Source organism: Netta rufina (genome assembly GCF_964035555.1).
Source record: "Netta rufina genome assembly, chromosome: W".
Taxonomy (NCBI): Eukaryota; Metazoa; Chordata; class Aves; order Anseriformes; family Anatidae; genus Netta; species Netta rufina.
Window position 1 is genome coordinate 420,840 of NC_140139.1, and position 19,190 is coordinate 440,029.

Sequence of the window (19,190 nt, forward strand, 5' to 3'; positions counted from 1 at the left end):
GTATAAATGCTCCAGTGTGCTGGAGGGATTCATGTTCTCACTGCAACAAACTCCACCGTTTATAACCCTGTAACATCCTGGACAACTGCAGCAATTGAGATACAAGAGCTCAGGAAGCAACACGCACGTATAACTCTTGCAACCGTGCTGAAAGATTACCAAGAGGGTAGCAAATAATGTTAAAAATTGACATAACCTCCTCCTAAAATTTTAGCTTTTTCTGCTTATTCTTGGAAAAAACAGCTGAAAAGTATGACAGCAGTCTTTTTTTCCTCTATTGTCTTAACTGTACACTAAGATTTGTCTGGAGGAAGTCGATGATAGGTTTAGAGCATGTTGGAATGCAGCTGCCTTTGAAAAACACCAAGAATATTTTACTTCTATGGGAACTGAACGTGGACAAACCTAAGAAAATCCTTAAGTCATAATTAATTATCTCAAATATTTTCTCTTCTATTGTAGAAATATTTCTCTCAAAATCTATCAAGAATAGAACTGCTATTTTAATAAGGAGCTCAGAAAATAGAAGGATTAGTTGGACATCGTTATCACAAGGCATAATGTGTATATATATTCTGCATGCATACATGCAAGCAAACAAGATGGCATTCTTTGTACATTTTCTAACCACTGATTTTTCACTCTGCAGCTCTTCCTCCTTCACTTGCTGACTCTCTACTTTTTAATAAAAAGTAATGTACAAGTAGGGATCTGCGGCTAAAGAATCGTTTCAGTAGTGCAAAACCAGCTCTTCACAAATAAGCATGCCTTCAGTCACCTGTCACACACAGAGCTCCTTTCGTGCTGATGTAGGATTCCTTTATCACCGAGTACCATTCCTCAACTTGTTCACCTGAATACGTGCACCGCTGTGTACCAACGTCAGAGTAGCAGTAAAATAGAACAATAGAACTCAAGGAGATAGAAAAGTCCCCAGTTTTCCATTCTACAGACAGACTCATTCCTGCTATTTGGTACTCTCTTTAAGCATGCTATAGACCTGGGCATAAAGCCACTATAAACAGTTCAAGGCAGTATGAAAGACCAGTAATCCCCGCAGTGCTTTGAAATTCGCTGTAACCTGACCACATAACACAACATACTCAAATGACCAGAGACAGGTTTTGAAAGCCACTAAATGTTTATCTGACCCCTTGTGAACTCTTAAAAAACACTTAGCTGTAGGGGCAAACAACTAACATTTATACAAGCCACGACTCCCACTGAGAGCAGATCTGTTGTGTCCAGCTACCAGAGTCACGGCTCCTCCAGCACAAAGCTTGGTCACCTTTCTTTCTGGAGAAGCTGAAGGTGCATCTTCCGTAGCAACGTTCTAGAAAACTGCAATTTAAACAAGCCCCAGTAAAATTGTAGAGTCAAGCTTTTGTTTAAAGACTGCATACCAGAGCTCCAGCGACATTTTCAAAACCCTGTTCCTCCTGAATGATGTGTGAGTGTCCTATAAATTGCCAGGGATGAAAGGGATCAGAAGTCACATTAAGCACCTTCCCCAAGTATTCAGTTATATTACATTAGTAGCCATCAACATGTTTATCTTGGACCATGATGCAGCCCTTTAGGTATGCAGCTGATGGAAGAACCGTAGACCGAGGTTAAACAAAAGAGAACAGCGACAACGAAAAGAATGGGGAAAGTATCAGGAGGCAGAGAAATGAGATAGCAGTAACGGCAGCACAGAAAGCATGCTGACATTTATTCAGGCAAAATTTTCCAAAGCTACTAAGTAAGTTCTTTCAACAGTCTGATCCCAGTAGTGCTTATGTTCGAGAAGGCATTACGCTTGGCAGTATTCGAAGTAATATTTTTGCTTTAATGATTTTCCTAACGTTAAGAGAAAATGCAGCAAATACCTTGTAAGAATTCTAAATGCCACATGTATCCGACCCGAGAACACAATACCTGCTATTTCTTCGGGCACTGAGGAGAAACTGCCAGAGAGAAATTAGAACCTCAGGAGTCGAGGTTCTCCCTCCCTCACACCTCTGGAAATGGAGAACTGCCTGGTTTAGTGGAGGGCTGTTAGCGTTAGGTTGGAGGTTGGACTCGATGACCTTGAGGTCTCTTCCAACCTAGAAATTCTGTGATTCTGTGATTCTGTGATTCTGTAGAAGTGCCCTGGGATGAGGTGACTTTGGTTTATTTAATTCTTTAAGAAAAAGATAGTTACAAGTCCATTTTTACAAGTCCATTTAGCTCAGTCAAAAATATTTCCTGTAAGGTCTTTTTGGTGGGTAATTACTCACTTAGGTTGCAGTCAAACAACAGTGTATTTGGTGATACGATTTCTCTGTGTGAAAGTTAAAAAACGTAAGTAAGGGTTTGTACGGTGCATTACTTTTTTAAACTAGTGACCAATCTATTTTGTTTGTATCCTGCACGGTGAGTTGATGCTTACATATTTACTTTTGATTATAACAAAACAAAACAAAACAAAAACAGGAAGGGCAGAGACTGCAAAAATATTTGCTGCAAATGTTTGGTCAGAAATGCTAATTCCCATAAAATTCAGGGACCTAACAAAAGGCAGCAAAGAGTGCTCTCCAGCTCTGAGCTCTCAGAAACTTGAGAGAAGGAGACAGCATTGGCTGTGGAAAGGCACACAGCACAGGGAAAACACACACATCAGCTCCATGGAGAATGGAGCTGGCGCTGCAAACTGAAGACTCCAAATTCTTTTCTCCCTCCTCTTCCCGCATCTGTTTTGGCTGGCATCCGGCACAAGAAATCCAACTGATGTCACCTGCCCAGGCGAGCACTGCTGTGATTCACTGCTCAAGACAAAAACAAATCTGAAAAGCAGGCAGACAGCTCAGCAATCTGGGGACAGGAGAGGGAGTTCACGCTGAACTGCTGCCTGGAACAGCGGCTTCGACTTGCCAGTTACTGCTTCCTCCACCCCAGATTGCTGCCCTGTCACCTCCCAGATTCCCAACTGGTTATGAGCTTTTTTGTGAGCAGCATCAGGGCAGAGCGACAGGTCACAGTACAAACACACACTGACCAAAACAGATGTAAAAAATAAAGCAGCAAGTGCTTTAAGCTCCTTTAGAGAGCAGAGCACGCCAGCTCCCAGCGACTGAGCACACTTTGTGAACCCGATGCAGCACCTCGGGACCTCCTGCACCTCAGGAGTCGAGGTTCTCCCTCCCTCACACCTCTGGAAATGGAGAACTGCCTGGCTGCAAATCCCGGCAGAGTTAAAGTGCCTCCCCTTTCCATAGGCTACCATGGGTATGAGAGACAAAGTGCTTAAGGTAAGGTTATGAAGTTTTCCCTGCCGTAATTCTAAGTAACAAACTGTATTGAAATAACACCAGTTTTTTAGTATCAGGAAAAACATAGCTGTATTGCTAAACTCCAAAGCTATCTGGTCCTACTGCAGGATAAAGATACAGCTATTTAACAGGAAATTCTTCTGTGTACAGATATAGCCTGAAAATTTGGGCAATTAATTGATCCAAATTCACAGTATTTACAGGTTTATACAGGGAAAACAAGAAACTTCTTTATGTAAACCTTTCTCTACCCCATTGTTTTTTATTTCTCTTAAGAGAAAACTAAATATGAAAAAATAACATAACACAACACTAATTCGTTAAGATAAAACCACTACAAGGTTTTCTGTGGGGACGGCAGTATAAAGACACTGCACACGTACAGGTTTTATTTTTCATTTTTCCCAATGAGTATAAAGTACGGTTTGCATTTGCTTGAGGCTGGATGTGAATGGGGAAAGCTGATACTGTCACAAGTACTGTAAAATATATATATACACGTCTATATAAAACAAACCTTCCAGAGTTACTCTATGGCTTGATCAGTATGCCTTGTAGAGCATCTATTGCAATCCTACACCTTGTAACTGATGAATTTATTATTTACACATACTTCTTTTGTGGCAAAAGAGACTACTTGAAAGTTAACTTTCTCTCTCAGTATCCCATTATTTGTATTGACCTTACAACTTGTATTTTTTTTTCTTTTCAGCAGCTAACAATCTCCATGTACATATTGGTACACATTTGGTGTAGAACACCTGAAAACCAGCAGCTCCAATGACAAACTGATTTTTACAAGTCAGGAGATGTGCTCTGAGTGCACTGTAAAAAAAAAAAAAAATGCATCTCAACAGTGGACAACTTTCCCTCAAAGACATAGTTCAGACATAGTTCATATTAAGGTCCGAAGGGGCTTGTTTAACAAAATTTTGGAAGTATCTGAAAACGGGACACTGGTTCTAACACCTGCAAAAACCTTAGATCCCTTTGTGGTATTGTCTGCTAACAAAAACCTGACATAGTAAGGTAGAAAACATGCAATAAATTGTCAAAGGAGATCTGCCAGAAATAATCACTAAGTCCAACATAAAAGCATAGAACTGTTGGCTGGCCACACGACGTTGTGACAAAACAAGGAGCCCTTAGATCTGTCTGACCTCCTCTGCCTCCCACCCATTTCGCTGGCATTCTCTTCGTCCATCAGTTTTTCAGCACTAGCGCTCTCAAGCTAGTTAATTGAATGTTCCTCATCCAACACAAAAGGCCTAAAATCACTGAACTGCAGGCAAACCTTTGTTCTATCCATAAAGAAATGATGAATCCCGTTTCTGGGATGTTGTGGATTCAAACAGATTTTGGCTTTTCAGAGGTGTTTGAGAAGACTTGTGACACAACGCAAGGCCCCTAACACTACGCTGTGTTCCCCAACTTGCCCAAGTCACAAGTCAGGAAATTTCAAGACAGAAAATCCTCCTGCTTGCTGAAACCAGAGCTACTCTTGACAACGATGACAGACTAACTTCATAGGTTTGATAAAAGCACAAACCATATTGCAAATCATGCAGATCACATTCTAGCAAATAGTTTATAAATCCCCGTTTTTCTATGATAGAATATATATGGATAAATCCATTAGTCCCATTCATCAGACTTCATTTCTGCAAATGACACAGATTGCTTACATTTGGACAACAGACAGCTTCTGTAAGACATGCTAATGCATTAGGCCAGAAATTCACCACATAACAGCATATTCACTGCTTAAGGGAGAAATATGTTCCAAAAAAAAAAAAAAATCTCCTTTGTTGTGAAATAAAAGAATACCAACAACCTGTGCTTAACCAGATATATCAAATAGATACGCTGCTAATGCAAATAATTTGTATCCAAGGACATTTTAGTGTTGCGCTTCATATCATTCATTTAAAAAAATCATTAAAAGGTCACAACTTGCCATCTGAAGCTTTCTGAACTGCAAAAGAAATACTGTCTTTCTGGATTAAGGCGGCGATCTACAACTTTCAGCAATGCTTTTGGGCATTAGCATATTTATTTCTTTTTATTATTATTTTTAATAGAGAGAAAAATATGAAAACCGTGTGATTCTCACAATTCAAACATTCAAAAAGACGTTCTGTCCAGGACCAGAAACCTGCATTACGGATTACTGAATTCTGGAAAGATGTATGTTAGTAAACACTGCTACATAACTGCAAGCTGCATCACCAAATATATTGCAATCATTTCCCAACAAGTATAGTTCACTTGTGTTTATAATAATTCAGTGTACTGGCAGGCACGCTCTGATAGAGTTTCTAAAAATACTGAAGTGTTAGTAATACAGCAACTACAGCAGCCTCCACTTCCAGATCTCTGGAGAGAGCGCAAGATTCTGTGCACGTAAAGGGAAGGAGATTCTGCTAACTTTTCAACAATAACATTTATTTCCACTTTTATAGAATTTGAAGCAAATAATTTTCTTCTGGTAATATAACGCCCTGCTTGAAGCAGATTTCAAGTAACTAAATGATTAGCATATTTGTAACCCAAAGTCTTTACAGTGCAGATGTACTAAAACGTAATTATATTACTGTTAAAATGCACAAAGCTTACACTAGAAGCAGGGAGATGTGTAGAATGTAACAAATATAATTCTTTGCTTTAATAATAATGCTTCAAATTTTATTTAGCAATAGGAAAATGCTTTAAATAATTGTGATTTGACATAATCCTTTAAAATAATATTGCTATCCACACGTGTGGATATGCTATGCTCATTACTTACAGGACATTATGTAGAAATAAAATTAAAAGCAGCTCAAAGCAGAAAATTTATTTTTGGAACAAAATACACCAACTGGTTTAAATGTTAACTTGGTAAAACTTAGGCTCTAACTTTGTCAAGGAGGATACTAGTCAGCCTCCAATAGCTTGTTTTAAAGGATTTTCACTGCTTGATGAATAACTGTTTAGTTTTGAAGTGGCTTGCTTTCTGTAATAAAAGAGTTCAAAATAACTTACTCCAGAGTTTTATTTCTGTCTTTCCAGCAATCTGCTGAATACTAAAACTGATGTTTAAAAGTAGGCTCCTGTTGCCTTGCTTCTCTTCATTATAAACACTGCTTAATTAATCTTTACCACTAAAAATTTCTTTTAGTAGTAGGATTAAGGATGTAAGACTTCAACAAGCAAAGAAGGCTAGCGAGCTCATACAAGCTCACTGCTGAATGTCCCTCGTGCTGAGGACAGAACTCCCACCTTACGGCCTCTCGTTCTTCTCCAGCCTACACAAAGTGCCGCCTGGGAACGCGGCTGAGCAGGGAGGATAATTCTTGCCAACCAAGGCTGAAAGGGAAGACGAAGCTTTTACCAAAGCAATTCAAAAACCATCTGAATTCACACCACAGTACACGGTGCAGTACATGTTTCATTTGCACAACTGATCTAATTAGAAACAGATTTTCCTTTTGCCTTTCGCTTCCCGAATAGCGCACGTGTCGGCCCCTCCCCAGGCCCGAGCAGTGGGCACATCACGAACCTGGGAACAGGAATAGTGCTTTGATAACATGCCTGGGCCTTTAACTTCAGAATCAGCTTCTTCCACACACACAACACAGCCCCGCGTTTGGCTGGGTAGATGGTATCAGAGGATTTAAAGCCAGCGATGGTGATTTTTTTCCTCTTTTTGGCAACAGAAACCAGCCCAGTCATACTGCTGATGTTATTAACGTCTTTTTCTGTACATAATTGCTGTATTTGGAAGCTACCAATGCCATCTTACTAAAAGAAAAACAACAAAAGCACCAGATTTTAGATGAATGTACGCAGCAGTACATTTTACAATGGGATGTAATCCAGAAACTAAGTTAACAGGATATATTTGGATTTAGAAGAGCTTTTTTGAACAAGAATGGTCACAAAACATATATATTCCTAAATTCTTCGCTACTTGATCACCTTTCTCAAACAGCTGAGTAGTGCAAGAAGCCATGAACGCTCTGTATCTGTTTTATTACGTGCAGTTCTCTGTGGCTAGCTCTCTACTGAAGCTGCTCTGGCTGGCACCTTCGGTGTTAAGACTGTGTCAGCATTTCCATTGTAAATCGAGGGCCTTATAAACTCAGCTTTACAGAGATCACCATGTACTGAGACTCAGCACACAATTTTTCCATGTAGGAGCAAATAGTTTATTACTGCTTTTAAATCAAAATGTTATTTCCAATTCTTTTGTTCAAGGTTTTATTTTGGTTTCCTTACAGAGAAATACCAAGATTCAGCTTCCAGCAAGAAAAATGCCCAACAACAAAGTCTAGTAAAATCAGAATACTTTACCAGGGAACTCTGGGGATGGATAGGGGTAAGGTAAAGACAGTATTGCCAATTCTTCACTCTGAAAACTTGACTAAGAGAGATACCTAGATATCTATATGTGAATAAATCCATGCTTGAAGTAGTTTTCAACTAACTAAATGGTTAGGATATTTGTGACCATCAAGGGATAGCATCCTCCACCCCTCCAGGGAGATGTGAGCAAAGTCCCCACCTGCACAGCACTGAGGCCCTTAGATGGCCATCTGCACCCCTTGTGCAGCAAGCAGAGAAACACAAATTTCACAGCCCTCTTCCTTTGAGGTATGTTAAGCACCTAGCTATGGGCAGCATTAATTTTGTTCTAGAGATGCCTATCAGAGTCCAGATAGCAGTCCCTGAAGTAGGTCTCCAACCTTGGACAAGTGCAATATAAAAGATACTAACTGCTGGGTGCAGTATTAGCTCTGTGTAGCACTGGAAGGCAAGGCAGCCTCTCAAGGTGCACAGCACTTCTCACAGCACTTGTCTACCGATGTCTTCTCTCTAAAGAAGCTTGGAAAGAAATACTGCTGATCCAGCCTTCACCTTTCTGTGTTAGAAAAATCTCTAAGTCCTCAATATGCAAGTAGTATAACCAAGAATAGCACATAAGGAAAGACAAATTGTTAGCGGCTTGCTTTGTAGCATTGAAAGCAGAGGTGCACTCAGTAAGTGCTGCAGGAGCGGCAGGGAGAGCCCCATAACGCTCACCGGGCACAGGGGTGGGCACAGGGGCAGACGGACCCCAAGACCAAGTGCTTGCCTGCTCCTCACATCCCGTCCTGGATTAGAGTGCCGGCTCCGATGTGCTTCACCACCCAGGTGAAAACAGGAGAGGCAGGTCAACTGTTACAGACACGTTCTTAGGAACAGGATCTGTCCCATTTTTATCTGTTTATTCTTTGGATTTTTTGGGCAGACTTGGCTCAACAATTGCAAGAAGCAACTAAACCTCTTCTCCAAACCAACAGCACCACTGTACTCAGGTCCTGAAAAAGCATCCGAGGGAGGCTAGTTAAAGACGACAAATGTTGTATGTGCTGAACACCACATTGAGGACAGGCCAGTGAATGGCCTCAAGAATTGGCAAGAAGTGCCATGCTAAAAGGAAAATTAGGATTTCCCCCTCTCTCAGCAGACTGGATTAGCTAGCCTAAAACAAAATCTCTTGCAATGGTTATTTGAATGAGGGTAGAGGAGTGGGCGCATGGAAATGCTTTTTTCATTTTATCTTTAAATAATCCCCACCAGTTTTTCACGCGAGGATCACCAGTGTATAATCCATTTATTGGCTCAATACCATCTCAGGAAAGAGACTCGCAGACCTGCCCATAGTTTACACCAGTGAGGCAACGATATATAAGAATGTTAAGATAGGACAAGAGGACACTAAAGCAGAACCTTGCTACTGAAAACTACATAGCTTTTGAGACTGACTGCAGAGCAAATGTTCAAGCTAAAAAAGCACAAGCTTGTTTCCCTTTAAGAGTCTATTTTTTTTAAAGGTTCTGTTAAAATGTGTAAAAGTAAATAAAAACTGCATTTCCCCTATTTGCTTTTGAGCCGAATTAAAACATCCCAAGACTTCCGTATCACGGACTATAAACATCTTAGAGCACTGTGCATCAAGAGGAAGACCAAGAATAGGGTAATAATAAACATCAAATCCATAAACTTAATTGGCATTTCCCTGTCCCTTTTATTTGATAATACATGATATACTACATCATGATTGCAATCCCTTTTCCAACAAACTGCTGTCAATACATGCTTCTGAGGGGTCGCCTGTTTATACTTTGCATGGGGAACTTGTCTGCATTTCTGAGCATAAGTTCTTATATATCTGATATTAATTTCAAGCCCATCTAAGGCAGAAATATTTTTGCAGGACTTCGCTGTGAGAAAGGTTACTACAAGTGTTGCATTCTTTTGACATACATTTCTAATCCTAGGTAGAGCAGAAATGTGCTTCTTTTTTACATTCTTAATTTAGCATTAGATACTGTTCTAGTAACAGAGCTGAACACCAGCAAATTTTCACTGGGAGCATGGAGACCAATTACTACTTCACTCTGCAATCCCATTGACATATTTCCTCTAATGTCAAACACAAATAAGCAATCCCCAATGTGATTAATTAAAGAGATTTGACTCAGCTCTACTAGTGGGATAGAAATTAAATGAAGATGGTACAAGGTTCTAAGCTTGAGTACTAGTAGCAATTTATTGCATGGATTGCTATCTTTGCAAAATTTTGCCCTCTTATAACTGTATTTAAATTCCCAGAAGATCTCTCTGGTAAGAGGAGGTTACCAGCAAGCACTTACACTGAAAGTAAGAAAAATGGCAAGCAGAACAAAACAGCTCAGAGATGCCCGCATCCCCTCTGTGGGGGAAACTACTGTCAAAAGCCATTGTGCTAGGTCACAGTATAATAATGCATTAAAATACAGTGTAAAACAATTCTGTGGAAGTCTGTCCTCACCTGCACCAGCACTGCAGTCATGCAATTGTTAACTGCTAATGACTAATTTTGTAGAAGGGTTCTAGTAACTAGCCCTGCCTTCCCCCATACAGCTTTACACACAGGAGCTGGCTCTGCTCTAGGTGATGAGAATTACACCTGATCCAGCACAGAACTCACCACCGACACATCTGAAGTCCGCTGTCCCAACGATGGGCAGAGGCCTCACACAAAAACATTTTCATTAAACCAATCACCAGCATCCAGGGTATCAACAGAAGCACGAGGTTTTGAATGGCCAAGGACCACGTGCAGAACAAGGCAGGGAACTGGATGCTCCGAGCCTCTGGAGAGGCATCAGCAGAGGAGCAGCAGTCCCAGCTCCTTGACTCCATGGTGTCCCACATACCTAACATGAACTTTTTAGCCACTTCACACAGAGTCTGTATGAAAGCCACCATGTGCACTGCGTATATTCACCCAACACTGCTTCCACTTTCTAGAAAGGAAATCTTGCCAAAGACCATCTCAGCCAGACTTTGGGTACTCAACCGCCAGATTGTCACGCAGCATCAGCCCGAGCAGGACCTGTGTCTTTAGGTGCACACGTCCAAGTCTTCTGGACACTCTGCAGAATTTCAGCCCCTTGTGTTGGCTGAGCTGTGTTTATTCTAAGCTGCTCTTTTAGGTTTAGATGCCCCAGTCCCAGCTGATATCTTAGGAGCATAATTAGATTCTCTGTACTTTCACAATAAAATTTACTCAAATTATTTTTAAGGAAGGGTAGGAAGGAAAATAAAAAGCTGACTTGCGAAATGCAGACCAGCAGAGTCAAGAGTTGCCATTTCTGTTTGTCAGCTACGTATAATTCAATACTACAACTACAACATTTTGCCAGGGAGCTTTGCATTTTTTCATCACAACAAAGACGCCTTTGTCAGAGCTCTAACACAGTTGTCCAATATATGGGATTTTTGAAGATACAAATATGCACTCGCAGACCCCAAATTAAAAACAACGTAAGTATTTGTTACATGCCATGGCATATATACACGCTTAGCAGTAGTCTATTGTATTACATATAAAATACCACGGTAGCCAAAAGAGTTTCCAACTATGCTTCCAAATAAAAATGTTCACAGTTGGGCACAAGCTCATATTTTAGTTAATATTTTATAACAACTTGTAATGAAATACATCCTGCTTGCCCAAAAACACTTCTGTCTAAAACAAGATATTTGAAAGGTCATAAACACTTGGTAGCAGTAGGACTGCAGACGCCCGCATGAATGTTTTCACTCAAGATAAATAAGGCTGTAGCAGCTGCTGCGTACAGCCCCAGGCCCAGGCCCTATATCAATCAAATACACACAAACTTGTTTAACTGGAAGAGTCCAGATTTTTTTATTTTTTTTTTTCCTTCTCTAACAACCATAGGACATGGCAGCTTTTCCCCTCAGCTTCACGGAACAAACACTTCAGGCACACCCTCCCTTAGCCTCAGAGATCCCCAAACTTCTGTGGGATAGCTCAGAAATCGCACCATACCGAGGAACGTTTTATACCTAGACAAACTAAAGCAAGACCTTCAGCAAGACGTTTTCATTGCCCACACTTCCTATGGCAACTTGCCTGGCCAATCACCTCTACCCACAACACTTCTGGGCTTACTCGAAATATGAGAAAACACCACAAAGAAGCTTTATGTTTCAATTAATTCTTCATTTTTGAAATGTTTTGCACTAAAGAATGCACGCTCTGTTTGGACCGAGTGCCTCCGTGACTGCCACGCTTCATGGCAGGCTAAATTGATTTCACATGGTAACTAAAGCTAAGAGCATGCAGGAACAAATTTCTTAATTCTCTTCTGGAAACACTGAAGTACATCTTTGGTATGTGAATTGCTACGACAGCGAGGATCAAAGAAGTGACTGTGGGGGTATATCCTTTAGGAAAATGAGAAGCACAGCAGAGGCACGGGCTGAAGACACAGGGCACATCTCTGCGACTTGCACAAATCTGTAAATCTCTGACACTTTTGTACCAGGTTTGACCTACTACAGCTACTTATATAACTGGTTACGGTGGTTCTCTGTGAACAGCTATTGTTGGATAATAGGAAATGGAAAATCAGGCATACATTTCTAGTATGAGACAGAACTCTTGATGTATTGCATACATGAAATTCAAATGAAGAAAAACCAGCGGAGATCATGCATTCCAAATTTTCCTGCTGAAACAGTCTCAGGCTGGCAGAAAAGACACTATGCACTACTTAACGACACTGCTAGCTAACAAACTGAAATGAAACCTGCATTTCTTTGGCAAGAGAATTTCTAACATTTATTTTTAATGAATGCTTAGGAATATTCTGTGCATAAATATGAATAATAGTGAATTTCTACACATAATAGTGACTGAAGAGCTAAAAAAGGTTACACTGGAATAGCTTTGAGATGATCAGCTTTTTTTATAAGAAAGCTGCAGAGTCATCATATGGCCTCTCTGCAGTGAGCAGCTGTCTTTCTGTACTACATTTCACTGAAAGAAAGCGCAGGAGAATGAGAACACACAAGCAGTGAAGACCAAAATCTCTTCTAGTGAATCTGTTTTCACAGCTGGAGATAGAGTACTTACTATTCTATATACAGCATCACTGAGCTTAGGAACTCAAGTGGGCAGTGTTAAATTGCACAGTAAAGCAATTTAAGCAAATGACTAATCTAAACCCTTGAATTTCATTCCTGCCTTGGTCTTTTAAGAACGGCTTAAAACCACAAAACTTCAGCTTTTGTCCATTATAACAAAAAAAAAAAAAAAAAGCAGCGGATGAATTTTGACATCTTAAAGCAAAGTCAAAGCAAATACAAATGACAGTACAGTTCCTGAGTTGTGCCAAGCTACTTGTATAGTACTTTGATCAGGACTTGTGGCATACCATAAACAGGACACGTTTGTAATTTGCAGAAGGCCAAAAGCAAGAAAAAAAATAAAGATTTTTTTTTCTAACCTCTAAGTCATTATTGTCATCAGAATTATAAAATTTCTAGTCTTAGTTCCTATAGCGTTACAGGGCACATTTTTAAGTCAAACAGAGATACGAATGGGTACGCTATCCTTAGAAGTTATCCAAGTATTTGTTTTTTAAAGCAAAGCAAATGAAGAATTCTTTATGCGGCAGGGTCTCAGACAGCGAAATTAACACAAACAATTTGCCATTTGAATGTCCTGATTTTAAAAATCTTTCAATTGATGCAACACTGAACTGAGTAATGTGTGACATTAGAATCTCAAAATATTACACGGGATGCAAGCATAACTGAGAGCAAAGTTAAGTCGGATTAGAAATAGAGATGATTTGCAGCTTGTTCCAGAGAAACGCAGAACGTTCTAGCACTAACAACGGAAGCCCTTCAGTTGCTTCAATTTCAGAAGCCTTTGTATGGCAATTCTGTATTTTAGCAGCACAGTACACTCAGCATCATACTTACCGTGGTGCCGGCTGGTGTAGGGCCAGGGGTGCCACGACCATCTTTACCAACAACCTGATTTTGTTCTTCAGGATTACGGGTGACAAGGATTCTGAAGTGCTGTTGCCTCGTATTTTGATCTGGTCTGATTTTAAACAAACATCCCTGCCCTTGAGGAATCCTCTCTACTGAATTGCTTCTAGATATTTCTGACCCGTTCCTTCCATTTCCGTGCAGTTCTGAATTCACTCCATCATCTGCGGGGCTAATTTCTTCTGGTCGTGGCTGGACAGGGTAGGAGGTACTCCTTTCTAGCCGTATCCGAGGATACCTGACCAACCTGTCCCCTTTTGTCCCAGTAAAACCAAAGTTATATTCGCCACCGGTCCCACTTGCCTGCGGTTGCTGTAACTGGAGAACAAAGAACTTTTTCCCTGAATTTGCTGACATATCTGGCACATGTTGCAGAGACCAACGCCGGGGCTCAGGGGTGGGGGCATTATTTTGAGCCTCAGATCCAAAGGGTAATAGAGTAACCTGAGGCACGTCTACACTGGAAGCACGATGCTGAATCCTCACACCGCTTATGTTTAAACCTGAAGCTGCTTCATTTGTCTCATCCTCTTGGGCAGTAGATGGAGCATCTTCGCTCTGGTTATTGGAGGGAATAGTACAGAATATCCTCTGATTACAGCAAGGAGTTCCATTAAGCTGTCGCCCTAACTCTTCCGTCAGCCCGGGTGGAGAATTGTCAGGAGTCACCTCTGGACTGCCCAGAGAGGAAGACTGGTTTTCAACAGGGGGTGCAAAATGCTCCCTGAAGTCTGGGAACTTACAGGGAAGCGTCTCCTCGGGAGATTCCAGGGTTGCACTCTCATCCGCACAGTCGCTCGCAGCTTTGCGCTGAAGAGAGATCTGCATCGACGAGCTTCTCGTCGGACGCACGTCAATACTGTTCAGCAGCTGGGGAATAAACATGGATGTGCTCCTTTTTAAGGAGCCCACTTCCTGAAAATCGCTGCCCCCACCATAATCTGCTCCGTGTCGGGAGAAAGCGTGAGGACTGTTTCTTCTTGGCAAAGTGTGGAATGCCATGAAAAAGTCATCTTCTCTTTCCCGGTCGAGGATCTCCGATTCAGGGGCTGTGTTGCTTCGCCCAGAGCCAAAATGAAACCGCAGCCGATGGGCCATGGTTTTACAGAAAGAAGAAAAGGAGAGGGAGAACAGCAACAATTCAGGCACTGCCAGAAGTTAAAAACCAAAGACATAAACTCCAAGAAAAAGTGTCCCATCTGCCAAACTGTTAGCACTGCAGCACTGATAGCGACAGATAGCAGAAATAGCCCAAGTGGCAAGCAGCATTCCAGGCATGATTGGGTAAGAGCAATCAGCGCTCCTACACACTGTGACATAGGGTAGGATGGTGGGAGTCACGTGGCCTGGTTCCCCCTCTCCAATCTAAGCTAGTGGGGGTTTTGTTTTTTGTTTTTTTGTTTTTTAATGCCAGCAAGAGCCTGAAACAGCACCTTCACAGCTGCTCCTTTTCCATCAGAGAGGAGCGGCCCCGGCCCCAGCGGGAGAGCTCTCACAGCTGACTAAGGCAGCAAACACACTCGGCACTGCTATAAATCTAAACCACATCGTATTCGTACAGCACATTTGTATAAAGCACACGAAAAGTTAACTGCAACAGAAACACTTGGATTTAGTGTTAAAAGCAAGTCAACTCCACATGCAAATAAGAAAAAATATTTCAAGCTTAACATTTGGGTGTGCGTTACAGCATTCGGCTATCATGGCAGAACGGGAATAAATATAGCACGGTTATGCTTTCAATTTTAACTGTGCTCATAACGTGATTAAGTAACAAACTTCTTGCCTTTAAAAAGCCACGGCTTTTGCATTGTCCCTGTGGACGTCATATAGCCTACACTAGCCTGCTCGGTCCCTTTTAATAATTAAAAATCCACAACAAACAAAGCAACCCTACATATCCAAAGACTTCTCACACATTAAAAACAGCAGAAATGTGCAAAGTGACAGAAAATAAAGTTTCTTTTTAGTTTTACCAGGCAGTGAAGACGAGTGAAAACCGGAGACGGGTGTTGCATGTCGTTTTGTACTGATTTGTCTTAAACACCGTACAGAAACTCTGCCCATTGCTGGCCAGCCTCCAGTGAGAAAGTTAGCAATATTACCACGAGTGTGACTGCCAGCATGGAATACAGTTACGCTCTCTGAGAGCCAAAAGACCTCAGAAGAACAACAGACAGACAGGATACACCAAAACGCAAAACAAACACCCTACATGCAGAAAATCAGTGATCCGAGGATACTCACATTTGATGCACACGGCACAGCACTTGTTAGCACATACTAGAAAGGAAAGTGTTTAGCAAAAAGCCTACCTACAAAAAGAGACAGTGTATCTTCAATTAAATACATGGACATCTGCTCCCTAGAAGAACTCGAAAGCTTTACAGTTTTGTCAACAGCTCTGAAAATTTGTAGGTGGCGGGTCAATACTCTCTCTAGACATTTAAACCTCTGTACACGAGCATACACGAGCAGCTTGCTTTCAAAAGACAGAAAACGACCAATCACAAGAGAAATGGAAGCTTAGAATGATTTAACTGCCAAGAGCCAGCACAATCCACTATTGTTTTAAGCAGACTACGAGCCAATAAGAAGAAAAACATGAATAGCTTGTACACAGCAACAGTTCTGCGGAATTGCCTTGTGCAAGCACAGGTGTTGACTTTTTTTTATTATTATTTTCCAGGTAAAACATTACGCAAGGACAGTGTCTCTTTGCACTGAAGATGAAGCTTGCATCATATGTTCTTTGTCTCGACTGGGGAAAAAGAAAGGAAAGGACATACTGCAAAGACAAAGTGCTCTGATAATTTAGGGACATGAAGAAAGAGTTCTTATGGGGGCCAAAACCATGCAAGTATTCACAATGAGTATTTCACACAAAAGCCAAAATAAATCTGTTCAATGCTTCTCATTCTGTAAACATAAGATGGAAAATTGCTACTCTAAAAATCCCACTGTACTTGCTTTCCTTTGCCAACTGTTCAGAACACCTGAAAGGAAAGCAATGGCTCCTAAACCCAGGGCTACAGCCTAAGGGAAGGCTGTCTACAGAAGCAAGATCACAGAAAGAGCAGCCAGAAAATGGTTCAAGTATAAAATAGTACTGAAAGTACCAGTATAAGGCCAGTACCACATACAAGAAACTTGGAAATCATAAGCAACGTGTATCTGAAATGAGTATACCAGAACTGTTATTTGTCAGCTGTCACTGTGCAGCCACACTGGAATTTCTTCTGAACTGTCACCCCTTTACTGTCACACATGGACATCCCCACACATGCCACTGCCCTCTGCAGGCTAGAACGAAGCCTCTTCCACGAGTTTCAGGTTTGCCCTCTACGCCAACACAAACTTATTCCAACCATCCTCCAGGGCACACGCAAGCCACGCGGGAATGTCAGCGCAGTCCTGAGCCCAGGCTTACATACCCTGCGCGCAGTTACGGTTACAGGATTGCTGCTTCAGTGTTGTTTGCATCCGCTGGCAGCACGGCGCCTTAAAGCCAGGAAGAACTGACCGGTGATCTCCTTTAACTTCAAAAGGCATAGGAGTTTTGATAGTGCAAATGTTCATTATGATCATCTTTGCCAACAAATACACTCAGTCAGCCCAGTCTACATACATGCTGTCACAGATTTATTACATTTTGTCAGTTTACTTCACCCTAAAGGGGTGAAAATACAAAATAGTATTGTTTCACTGAGTCCTTTTTTCCCCCAGAATATTTTAACTTTTATTTTTCTTTGCTCTATATTTAATAGGAACACACAGAAAAACAACATATTTTTGGAGATTGATATTGCCATATTATGTTTGTTTAGAGAAAAAATACCTTCACAACACTGATCCTTATCTTCATAAGGCAAGCAATTTTCGTAGAGATTGTACTGCTCCCAACCAAGAAATGTAATACCTCATCTCATAAACAAAAACAATTGTGCTACAATTTTCAGAAGACAAAGCTAGCAGAAGGAACCAGAATTAAGATTTGGAGAGACTTCTCTAGAACAACTATTGCATCAGCAAAATGAATTTCAAGGCTAAAAACCCTGAAAATATGTCAGGTGTCACTGGGGACAGAACTGAATGCAAAATTCAGAGCATTCATTATTTTACCAGTTCCTAGAGCCTTCATGCACCCGCTTCTTGAGTCTTAAGTGGCGCTCTGGTTACCACATCCCAAAAAAGGATTAAGAAGTATTAAAAGGTACAAGAAATAGACACTAAAATGATCAGAGGATGAAGCAGCTGCTTTGTAAGTGACTAAAAGGGCTGGGACTGCTTATCAGTTTACATCAGAGAAGCCTAAGGAAGAATCCGATGTGGCTTCCACTGTCAGAATACTGGCTTAAGAGTGTTCTGAGCCAGCAGAGTGCTCCTGTGTGCAATGTTCCATTTGTCCATAAAATAGACGCTTTTTATGCTTTAACCTGTATTGCCCAGCACACCAATGTACAGACAAAAATACCCCATTAAGATGTGCTGTGTTCTTGCCGTTCACGTTACACAGCCTGCGATCATTGAAACAATGAAGGAGCACTCACCAGTCTGTTTTCATCAAACACTTCAAACAGGAGACGATGATTGGTTGGGTTTACCTGTGAGAAAATTAAAATATCGCTTTAGGTTCATTCGCTTGATAACAACGCTATACGGGTGCTAGTTCATACAACGATTAAACCAAGGCAAACAGAACAGGACTAACAGGTCTTAGGGATTTTAGTTTTACTTAAACTGGAGCACTCAAACAATTTGTTTCTAAACCCTACGGCAATTAGACCTAGCCTACCAGGGAATATTCAAGGCTCTTATTTACTGTGCTCAGTGCAGGACAGCTACCACGCCTCTCTGTCTACAGACAGCTCTGAAGAGAGGCCAAGCTGCATGTAGGCTGACAGCAGCCTGGAGATGTCCCAGGGCAGCATCCCAGCAGCTTCCCCCTCAGGTAAGCCTCCGTCTGTGCCACATGTGGGGACCTCGGTGGCGAGCACAGCGGCACAGCTCACCTCATCCATGACACCTACAGAGCTTCCTTTCTCTCCCCTTCCCTGTGCAATCGCCATAATGGTCATCTCTATGTAATTTGTCCTCTACGCTAAGAGCAATGTATTTGAACTCTGCCATAAAAGGTTCTCTGAAGGTAGCAACTTTGTGGTAAAATGACAGTATTGAAGCCCAGCTGCACTGCGGGCAGCTGCTGGGGTCACCTCCGCAACGAGGGGGTGCAACTATCAAGGACCACCGGGATGAAGATGGAAAGCCTCCAGGCAGTCAAAATGAACTTAGTGTCAAGACAGTTCCTATCGACTCTGCACAGCTTAAAGAAGCAACTCTGAGTCCATATTTCCCACTCATGAGTTATTACACAAATGAAAACATTAGATAAAGACAATTTTCAGAGATATAAATATTTATTAAACAGTTACAATCTAGAAAAAACTACTCGGTACATGTTTAAAAGTCAAAATTCTGTTCAAACCTTAAAAAAATGTGTATAGCAATAATATT

General features: G+C 41.3%; 1 protein-coding gene across 6 annotated transcripts in view; it reads right to left on the reverse strand.

Moving 5' to 3' along the window:
* The window catches only part of NEDD4L (NEDD4 like E3 ubiquitin protein ligase), a 140,994-nt gene that overhangs the window by 50,217 nt on the left and 71,587 nt on the right, over positions 1-19,190 (reverse strand). For 3 of the 6 annotated variants that reach the window (XM_084304394.1, XM_084304393.1, XM_084304396.1), the window contains exon 5: positions 18,227-18,280. In XM_084304394.1, the coding sequence (XP_084160520.1) occupies positions 18,227-18,280 (54 nt within the window). Of the gene's footprint in view, positions 1-13,604; positions 15,686-18,226; positions 18,281-19,190 lie in introns of those variants that run through there. The other 3 variants (XM_084304392.1, XM_084304391.1, XM_084304395.1) reach the window with 1 other exon arrangement.